The 10571-nt window shown below is 42.9% G+C and overlaps 1 protein-coding gene across 2 annotated transcripts in view; it reads right to left on the reverse strand.

Annotated features, from left to right (window-relative positions):
• Positions 1-627: 627 nt before the first annotated feature.
• The window catches only part of CCSAP (centriole, cilia and spindle associated protein), a 29413-nt gene continuing 19469 nt past the window's right edge, over positions 628-10571 (reverse strand). For both annotated transcript variants that reach the window (XM_019549871.1, XM_019549870.1), the window contains exon 3: positions 628-5082. In XM_019549871.1, the coding sequence (XP_019405416.1) occupies positions 4909-5082 (174 nt within the window). In that variant the 3' untranslated portion in view covers positions 628-4908. The remainder of the gene's footprint in view (positions 5083-10571) is intronic.

Raw genomic sequence — 10571 nt, forward strand, 5'->3', positions numbered from 1 at the left:
TCAGTGCCCAACTAGGAGGGGAGCCTACTAGGCTGCCTATGAAGAAAGCAATCCCTAATTTGTGGCCCCCCAAGACTAGCCCAGGCAGCATATGGCCCCTGGCTGCCCAGCTCTTGAAGCCATTTTCACCCCTCTACTAACCTGGGAAGACAAAACAGTATTAGGAGCCCAATGTGGGTTAAGAGATTATGTTATACTGAACCATCTGTTTGCTTTGGCGGTCTCAAATACTGCAGGAATAAAATAGAAGGAAGGAAGAACCTGGAGGGTGACAACTATAAAGAGTTCAGGAGCGACTTAAAACATCCTGTCCTAATCCCATCCTGTAACAAAATCCATAGCCCTAAATCAAGAAGGATGGGGCTTAAGCATGAGAAGTTCTTAATTACTTGCCTGTCAGATCCGAGGCTTTTCCCAGATTAGCTGATAGCTGAGCCATGTTTTGAGGTTCTAAGTTTTAAGTGCATTTAGGTACCATACTGTAGGGCATGAATCCAAACTAGTAGACTGAACTCATGTCCAAGAAATGCTTCTCTACTCCATTTGCAACTTTGCAGTTGCAAAGGTAGCAAGATTCAAGAAGAGATATGCATGTTGTGTCTGTACTGCTGTTTGAAGCCACTCAAGATCATCTCACTCAGTTTTATTCACATGTACAATCTGACACTGCAATGTTAAATACACTGTTTATACACAAAATGCAGAAGCTTTAAAAACAAATACTGTTAAGAACCATTCTACAAAAAGAAGTCACATATTGCTTCAAGCTTAAAATGGCATTTCTTCAGCTTTTAAAGTGAATTCAGTGCTAGCAAAACAGAATGAGGCAACTTCCTCATCCTTCCCATCCCTTTCAAGAGGGACCAATTGTAGGGTTGAGAATCAGGCTCTAATTATGGCTTTGTGGCTGAGTGTACCACCTGTTCTAGAAACTAGACTGAAACAAGCAACTTGCTATACACAGACCCTCTTGACTTTTGGTCACTTCATTGCAAGTGAAAACCGAGTCCATTCCTGAAGGTCTTGTTTCAGTGCCGAATTTCACATCATCATACATTTTAATATTAAAAAAGGCAGATGTATTCTTCCTAGAATGAAAGATTAGTTTAAATGTGCATCTGCTACCTGGATAGAAGGACAGTCAAGCCTGTCCATTACAAGTTTGTTAAATTTGGCCCTAAAGCTAGGCAAGTGTCCCTGTAAGTATCAAATTGCATGGTGTGAGGAAGATGCGAGAGCACTAAGACTGAGCACAAGCATGCTACTCTACTGTACCAGGGCATTCTTTTACACAGCTTTTATTGTAACATTGCACACTGAACACACCCGCTGGGCTTCAGAGTTTGGCATAGCTGAAGAAAGTGCATTACACCAGCAGGACATAATCACCACTTCACTATGCACAGTGGTTTCGAGCATCTAGTGAAAGAGACTAGAGTTTGTCAGGACTTAGCAAAAAGAACTAGGAAATAATTGACCAAAGATATTTGGAACAAAATTCCTTTTTAAAGCAAGAGTGAAATATTTGAGGCTGCAGTAAGTTAGTATGGCATCTTTAATTCTTCAGTTGCCAGGAGATGGTTGAGACTGGAAAAATTGAAAACTTCTTTTTACACTGTCTTGGTGCAAAAGCCATTCCACTTCACTGAACATGCATCTCAAATCTACCTCACATTAGCCAAGTATTAATAGGAGTTTCTTGCTCTCTGAACAACAGCTAGCCTTTCATTAGGGCTCTCCTTCAATACCACATTCCTAAATTTAACATGGAAGCTGTTTAACTGCAGAAAACAAGTTTTCAAGACGGCATTTTTGTTACTCTCTGCATCGCTTTGTACCAACAGCTGCAGGGTAACACTTAGGAAACTGCACAGGCAAGCCAACCACTTGAATTTGCAGTCCCAAAATTAAGATGCTTTGCATTCACAACTGACTTGGCAGCAGGCATGGGGTGGTCAGCTTTATACCCCTTGAAGTCATAGCTTTAAGTACTATGATAGATCCTCCCCGCCCCCCCAAGAAGGTCATCTAAAGAAGTTAGGCAAGGTGAGGTGGCTTTCCCAATAGATGTTTTCTGCAGGGAGAAAAAAAAAAAAAAAAAAAAAGTTGCCTCGGTTCAGGCTGCATACATGCACACACCCCAGGAAAGAACAGGGAGAATACAGCACTCAGGTGTGCAGGGATCTTTTAAGTTCAAGCTAAAAATGACATTTGACCGTCATTCAATCTAACTTTGTAGCACTTTTCCCTTCCAGCAAGTCAAATGTTGGTAGAACAAGAACTACTGACCAATTTGTCAGGGGACAAGTAAGAGACAAGCCTGAAGCAACTTTAATGCTGCAGCTTACTTAGGTTTCTCAAGCTGTCTAAGGCATTTAAGCAAACCTTCCTCTTCCTCACACTTTGCTCAATTTGACACCTGCACTGAAAGCATAGAACAGTGGCAGAATGGCTTTGACATTAAGACTTGCATCCTTCCAAAACAGAGATGCAACCAATATTTTGAGTAAAAACTTAAAAAGCAAAAACTAAAACACACACTGGGGAAAAAAAACCCAAACATACGCACACACACTTTTGTTCATCCAGTATAGCTACTAGTGCTGCTACTAATCTCTGTTACTATTTTAAGGGATAAGATGCCCAGTGATCTGGAAGTTTACCTGAAACTTGGGGACTATTTAGAGCAAATATATTTAAAAGGGGAGAAAATAAAAATAAATCAAAAATATTATTTCACCAATGAGGTTAAGTAGTAACCTCCAGTAGAATAAGATGCCCTCAGAAATGCAGGCATCTTTCAGAAATTTCTAAAAAGAACTACAGGATGGCCTCATACATAGAGGAGAGGTTGTCTTTCCAAGTTAGAAAGTCTCTGCTGCAAGGGTTGGAAAAAATCTTTTAGGAACAGTGCACCAAATTAATTCAGCTGAGTTCAAATTCAGGCAGCTGGTTGCAACCCTGACACCAAGTTGGTGAGGCAGATTAAAGATAATAAAATAAAAAGCCTTTAGTAGACCAGATCTAGCCTACAGACTATAGGTTGCTGACCTCTGCTGTAGTTGGTGGTTTGAGGGCTAGGTTAGAAGACAACAACATTTTAAAAAGTTGCACTCTTAAATTTTGCAACCCAAGTGAAAGAGGCCACCATTTAAATCCCATGAGATAGAATGATTTAGTAAGTTAGTTTTATTGCTCTGTATATGAAAAAATATATATAATTTAAAAACCAAGGCAACAGGAAAGCTGTGTTTGCTCCATCAGCCTTGGACTCTTTCAGTCATCCTCTTAGGAAAGAGGAACCTTGACTCTGCACACTGGAGTCTCAGATAAAAATCACTGCCTTCAGTTTTTGGAATCCAATGTCTGCCTTCCATTTTCCAAGGCTTGTGCAGTGAAGCCAAACAGACTGGTAGATGCATTAACTTTAAAAATCTGCTATACCAACACACCACAGGACTAACTTCCCACCTCAAACTAGCTTAAGACTCTTTAAAAATCCTAAAGTGTTAAGGTCAAACCATGGTAAAACATGGTCAGAGTTCAGTAATGTGTTCTGTGTAAAAGAATGCACCTTGAAACACACACCACACTTCAAAGAGGTCTCAAAAAAAAAAAAAGCTCACAACTATTATAAGCATCTTTTTTAAAGCTCACACTTAGTATTCAAAAGGTAAAAATTCCATTTACAGCAACCTGATAAAAGGTACATTGAGGATCTAACATCAAACAAGTGCTGGCTGTCCTACAGAATTAAAAAAGAACCCATGAAATAAAAATATCCAGAGATTTTGGTAATCTCTGGGTTTCCCAGGGATGTTTTTTTCCCCTTAGTAAGGAGTTATGCTTGTACCTCAGGGGAAGATTGGACCCCATAAATAAATTAATTTGTAAGTGTTTATCAAAATTACAAGTCTAAAACTTCTATCAAAGTATTAACTACACTAAACCATGTGGAATTACATCTACTTTTTCCTTGGAGCATTGACAAGATTCACAGATGCAAGTGTTAAAAATAGGACTTCACTATTCAGAAACCAGCTTGCTCATTAGAGTGCATACTTTTAAAAATGTAATCTGAAACTGGTATTCAGATGATTAGATCCAAACATAGATAGATGCGTCCCCTAGCTTAATACAGTGGTCCCTGGTCAATACGGGTAGAGCGATCAATTATCTACTGGCTGACAGCCATTAAATAGTGATTGTCTACAATCGACCATTTGATGTTAGTCATGAAAACAGCAAATTAATCCTGTGAGTATGTCTTGCTGTGCAATAAGTAAGTCACAGGATAATACTGATGTAATCCACGACATTGTAAAACAATGGAAATAGGAGCATACCAGTAAGATTCACTATTAAAATAATTTTAGAAAGTAATTGCATTAAAATTCTTGAAAGCCTGCAAAATAGGCAGACAACTTCTGGCAGCTGTCTGCAGAGATGGAAACACAGGTCTCCTATCATTAGTGAAGCTTACTAGAGCCACTGGCTTTCTGGTTAGCCACCTGAATGGAAGTGATAAAGTACTATTTTAAATAATACAAAGGCACCTACATCACACCCACATACACAACTTAAGAGAATTATGAACATTTGTATTAAGGGGTAGCTGCATGTTTGTGACCTACATCTAATGGCTGTAAACATTTGCTTAGATATTTAATGTTTTGAAATTGTTTTCTTAACTTGAAATGCCTCTTCAAAAAGGTGGAATGTTTAAAAGCCATCTTCAAATGTTATGGCTCCAACTATACACCCTACGGTGAGGTAGGTGACAGAGTACAAACATCATCACAAACTGCTGGAAACCCTTATAAAAACCTTGCATAAATAGTTTGGTTCTTTGCACCAATATCCTGATTTAAATTTTTTTTTTGTAAATGTCCCAGGATGTTTTTTGATTCACCGAGCTCTTGCCGAGTAGCATCTCATGTACTCTGTCATCCAAGGATTATCTGGTGGGGATGATTTTGTTCTCCAGGTTTTCTCCACATCTGCGGAGCGCACCCGCCTCTGAGACAGCTTCCGCTTCTCCATTTGCCTTCTGTTCTTTGCTCGTAGTGCAGACTCATGAATCTATCAAAAACAGAGTGAGTCAGTCTTATAAAAAAAGATTAAGGGAGTTTAACTTCAAAGAAAGAAGGAAAGAAAACTAAAAGTTAAAAGGTCTACCTTCACCTTTCCCTCCTCCCAAAGCCAAGAAAAGGAACACCACCATTCCCCAGTAAACTATTTCCAAAGGATTCTAGAGGAATTAATGTACAGAACATCTTGATAGAAGTGACCATTAAAAACAAAAGGGAGACAAACATCCTGTTGTCTGTGATTAAACCAAATTGTTTCCCCACTCTCTTGTTTTCTGCCCCTCTTGAAGAAATCACTGAAGGACAAGGATGTCTTGACCACACTGCATTTACACAAAATTATGTTAAAAGTAAGTGAAATTCAGAGTAAAAAGTTTCACAAGTTCATAATGGCCGTTTCTTAAAAATGGAGTTATACAGTACAATACACATATCCGACTTAAGTTCTCTCTTGGAATTTCTCTAATATAAAAATAAAGGATAGATTCATTTGAACACTAAATAGGAAACCCAGAGACCACCAGAAGAGATTTCCATGGATTTTAAGGTATACAATTAGCAGCTTCCCTTTCTCCACCCCCCCCACCTCCCCCTCCAAATTAAGGACAGATTCACCAACACCAACCAGCCCTTAGAACCCCAAATACATTAGTTCTTAGTTTATAACCCCCACCTTGGCTTGGTGGGCAATACTAGTTTTGCAAGTAGCATATAGGAAAATAGAAGCCTTGTTCTCAATTCACAGCAATGCTTAAAAAGTTCATTTCATAGTTGTCCCTCAGCTCTGGGCAGCACTGCTGTAGAGAACCTTTCAACCAACAAGCAATCAGGACTCATGGGAGAGGTGATATCTTTTATGAGACCAACTAGATTTTTGCAAAAAAAAAAAAAAAAAAAAAAAAAAAAAAAAGTCTTCAATTGCAACCTTTTGGGCACAAGCACCCTTCATCAGGCAATGGAGAAAAGATTGTAGAAAGTTCTCCCGGGTAGGAATGGAAAGTTCATATTTCATAGGAAAGTTGAAGGTGGGATAAAAATCTCCTTTTTGGAACAGTTTATTGTATATGCAGATTAGGCTCAGAGAGAAAAAAAAGTTGGAATAGTCTGTTTACCTCAAAGTTGTTTGGTGGCAAGCAGGATGTAGTCATATTTTCTTCTGGTTATGATATATCCTATTTCACAGGGAAGTAAATAGATGCAATGCTTTTCTGGGCAGGCATTTCTTGCCTAGTAAGGCATCTCTGAGCTCTATGATGATGCAAATTACCTTAAACAAGGGCAGGAGCAGGATCTCATGTTTCAGGTGGTCAAAGTTGCTTCCTTCTTGTAAAATTATGAAGGTTTCATCTTTTACAATCTTTTTTCTGATACCTGATGAAGGGTGTGCACGCCTGAAAGCTTGCAATTAAAGACTTTTTTTTTTTTTTTTTTTTTTTGCAAAAACTCTAGTTGATCTAGATACCACCTCTACCATGAGTCCCGATTGCTTTTTTCTCTAGACCAATATACGGCTACAACCTGGATACCTTTCAACCAGCAAGACACATTCAAAAATGCTGTGTGACTGCTGATTAGTCCAAGAAGGAACAGTTAGACCAGGCAATCTACTAGGTGCGTGTGAAGCTTCTGTCGCCGATTCAATTCGGAGAAGATTCAGCCGAATCAGAGGCTGAGCCACCAAATCAGAATCCAATTGGGAGACAAAAAACCCCTCTGAATTGATCCAGAAGAGATTTGGAAAATTATTAGGAGATTTGGCAATTCAGAAGGGAGTCTGGCAGGGAAACAAAAATTGATAAGAGGGAGGGGGAGCGGGGATTGACATCTGTAGCTGGCCAGTGACTGTGATCTTTCCCTGAATCCTCTTCCAATCACAGTGCTCTGGGGGAGGGAGGTAAAAAACAGCATTTAAGCCTGTCGGCAGGCTTTCTGTCCCTTTTGTGAGCTGTTTCCACCTCAGCAAAAGAGGGGGGGCTGGCTGGCCCACAAACAGGTAGGTTGGCAGAGATCTAACTGGCACCAGGAAGGCCCCCTGTTACAGGCTACCATCCCTGATATTTTCATCCCACTACACAGTCATACACGTCTTGAGTTTTGCTTTGAACAGTTTGAGGTGCAGTTTGCCAGAAACCCTTGCACCTATTTCCTTGACACTTGGCAGGCTTCATGCCCTCAGAAAGGGCTACCATCCCTAATGTTTTCATCCAAGTCTGCCAAAAAAGTGATGAAGTTACAGCTATTTCTGTGATTCCCCATTATAGTCTACAGCTGAATTACAGAAACTCTCTGAATCAGCAGCGACTCTTTCAAAGCCGAATCAATTCAGGACAGCGATCTGAATTGAATTACTGTCCTCCAAATTGACTGAATCCAAATCAGATACTTCCCTATTTGGACAGGCCTACAATGTACCAGTGATAAACGCTTGACTCAGTGCTATGAAGGCAGACATTGCAATAGTGAATTTGCATGCAACTGTTCTGTCTATCCAGAAAAAAGTTAATAACTGGTTGACTTGAGTACTAAACAGCTCCACTTGAGACCCTGGAACTGAACTGACATTGTTCATATAGTAGAAACTGGATACTTCACAGGGTTAGGTTCCCCCTTCCCCAACCCTCATATGCAGGAGTATGTAGAGCTGCAGCACACTGCTATGTAGGCCTGCCGAGATGCTCAGACTGGTTGCTATGACTCATTTTAGAAAGCACACTTCTCCAATCAGCTGCACAGGACTGCCAAGCCCATTCCAACCAAGTGGAAGAGCAAAGTACAAAGCACAGCAAAACAGCTGGGCAGCTCATGTACAATTTGATTTGAACTGCTCATAGACAATCTGGATTCTACTGGGTCTCCTATAATTATGTCAATTATGATCCGATTCCATCACATATATAGCCCACATACAAGATTATTTATGTAACGTTGTGTTCTTCCATTATAGGACCCTTCAGAACAAAAACAAAAACAAAAGGACTAGAACTATAAAATTGCAAGAGTTCACTTCCTTAAAAATTTATATATTCTAATATTATAAAAGCCCAAGTCTGTCTGTAACGCTTTATTCATGCTCCACTTGACTGTCCGTTTGTCAGCCAGAGTGCGAACAAGTGGTCGAATAGGAGCTGGCAGCATGCTGGAACACCGCCATGATGGTGGGACATAGGGGACGGGAGTGGAAAGGAAGCCTCGCCCAGCCCCCACCTTTATTCCTTGCAGGTGACGATGGCAGCGGTGCAGGAGGGAGCGGGGTTGCGGGGGTCGGGAGCCAAGGCCACCAGCTCTGGCCTCAGCCTGCTCCTCCCCTCCCCTGTTGTCACCACCTGCAGGGCCTGATTCGGGACAATGTGCTGGCAGTGGGAGGAACAGCCGGCATGCTATGGCAGTAGGCGGAGGTGTGGTGTGGGCCCAAGCCTGATGCTGGGGAGACCTGGGCCCGAGGGTGGAAAGAAGCCAGGCCACGGCGGCTGGGGAAGCAGCAGGCCTAGGCCGACTCGGCAGTGGGGGGAAGCAGGCTCAGAACCGACATGGAGAAGATGGGGGGGGGGGAGGGGAGGAGTGGGACCAAGCCCAAGCCAGGGAAGAACCAGGCCCGCTGCAGTGGGTGGGGTGGAAGCAGTGGGAGGGGAAGAGCAGGTCTCTTCCACCCCTCCATCCCCAGGACCAGTCCCAGTCCCAGTCCCACTCCACCCCCCTGCCTCGGCTCCAAGCCCATTCCTCCTGTTCCCCCCGCTGCCCCCTGGTCCATCCAGGCCTGATGCTCCCCCTGCCATGGCAGCACCAGCTTCTCCCCATCCTCAGGCCCAGGCCCACTCCTCCACGCACCGGGGAGGGGGAAAAATGGGCCCAGACCCCAAGCAGCAGGAGGGAAGGGGGGAAGCAAGCCTGAGAGAGAGGCTCCATCCCCACCCGTTCCCCCCAGTCATTCTTGATGGGCAATTGGCTAATATAATAATGAGTTTATATAGCTGTATATGAATTGTACAATTATAAAATACTTCAAATCTAGGTAAGTTTTGCTGCTTTCTGGACACTGAGTTGTTTACTGGTTACAACCAAGTAAACTCAGTCTTAATTATGACAAATAGTGCCTCAGTTAGACCGGTATACACATATGTCAAAATCAGACTAAAGGCTCCACATTCTACAGGACAGACTGGCAAAAGTTATATATGCCACAGAAATCACTTTTTATATTAAGCTATGATCACTAGGACTTGTTTGTTAGTGATCAAACTATTATTGGGTTGCCATCAGAATGGTCCCACAGAAATATGTGCTTGCCCATATTTCTAGTAGCACAGCATTACTATCAAACTTCCCTTCTCAAACGCATTACATCCATCTAGAATACGTATTCCAGAGCAAAATATTATACCCCAGGAGATGCACATAGCCAAGAGTTGCACCGAACTGACAGTGACACGACAGCTCATTTCCCCACTCCAAACCCCCATCCTGAACTCCAACTAGCTTCGAGCATCAAGGACAATAAAAAGTCCTTTTTCAGATATGTGGGGAGCCAGAGGAAAAGCAAGGGCAATGTTGGACCCCTGATAAACCGGATGGGACAACTGATGCCCAGGAAAGAGCCAACCTATTAAATGGGTACTTTGCGTCGGTCTTTCATCAGTCCCATGGGACGCCCATGCCCACTATGGGACAGGGAGGGCCAGGTGAGGGAGATCCCCTGCCCTCCATCAATGCTGACCTCGTGAATGAACACCTAGACGGTCCGGATACCTTCAAGTCAGCCGGCCCTGACAGTCTATACCCCAGGATACTCAAGGAGCTGGCGAGCGTCATAGCCCAGCCTCTGGCAGGAATCTTTGAGAACTCCTGGCGCTCTGGTATAGTGCCCAAAGACTGGAAAGAGGCCAACGCGGTGCCGATCTTCAAGAAAGGGAGGAAAGTGGATCCGGCTAACTGACTTCTATCCCGGGGAAGGTCTTAGAAAAGTTTATTAAAGAGGCCATCCTTAATGGACTGGCCAATGCCAGCATCCTGAGAGATAGCCAGCATGCGTTTGTTGCAGGTAGGTCTTGCTTGACCAATCTCATTTTCTTTTGTGACCAGGTGACCTCTCACCTGGACAAGGGACCAGAGATTGATGTCATATCTTGACTTCAAAAAAGCCTTCAATCTGGTATCCCATGATAACCTTTTGGTGAAACTGGCCAATTGTGGCCTTGGGTCCACCACGATCCACTGGCTGGGAAACTGGCTCCGTGGTCGGACCCAGAGGGTTGTGATTGATGGAAGTCAATCATCATGGTGGCCTGTGACCAGTGGGGTCCCCCAAGGCTCTGTCCTTGGACCCATATTGGACCACATCTTCATTAATGAGGTGGACACTGGAGTCAGAAGCGGACTGGCCAAGTTTGCCCATGACACCAAACTCAGGGGTAAAGCATCCACACCTGAAGACAGGACGGCGATCCAGGCAGATATTGACAGGCTCATGAAATGGGCGGGCGAGAA

Source organism: Crocodylus porosus, unplaced genomic scaffold (genome assembly GCF_001723895.1).
Source record: "Crocodylus porosus isolate Cpor-Errol unplaced genomic scaffold, CroPor_comp1, whole genome shotgun sequence".
Lineage (NCBI taxonomy): Eukaryota > Metazoa > Chordata > Crocodylia > Crocodylidae > Crocodylus > Crocodylus porosus.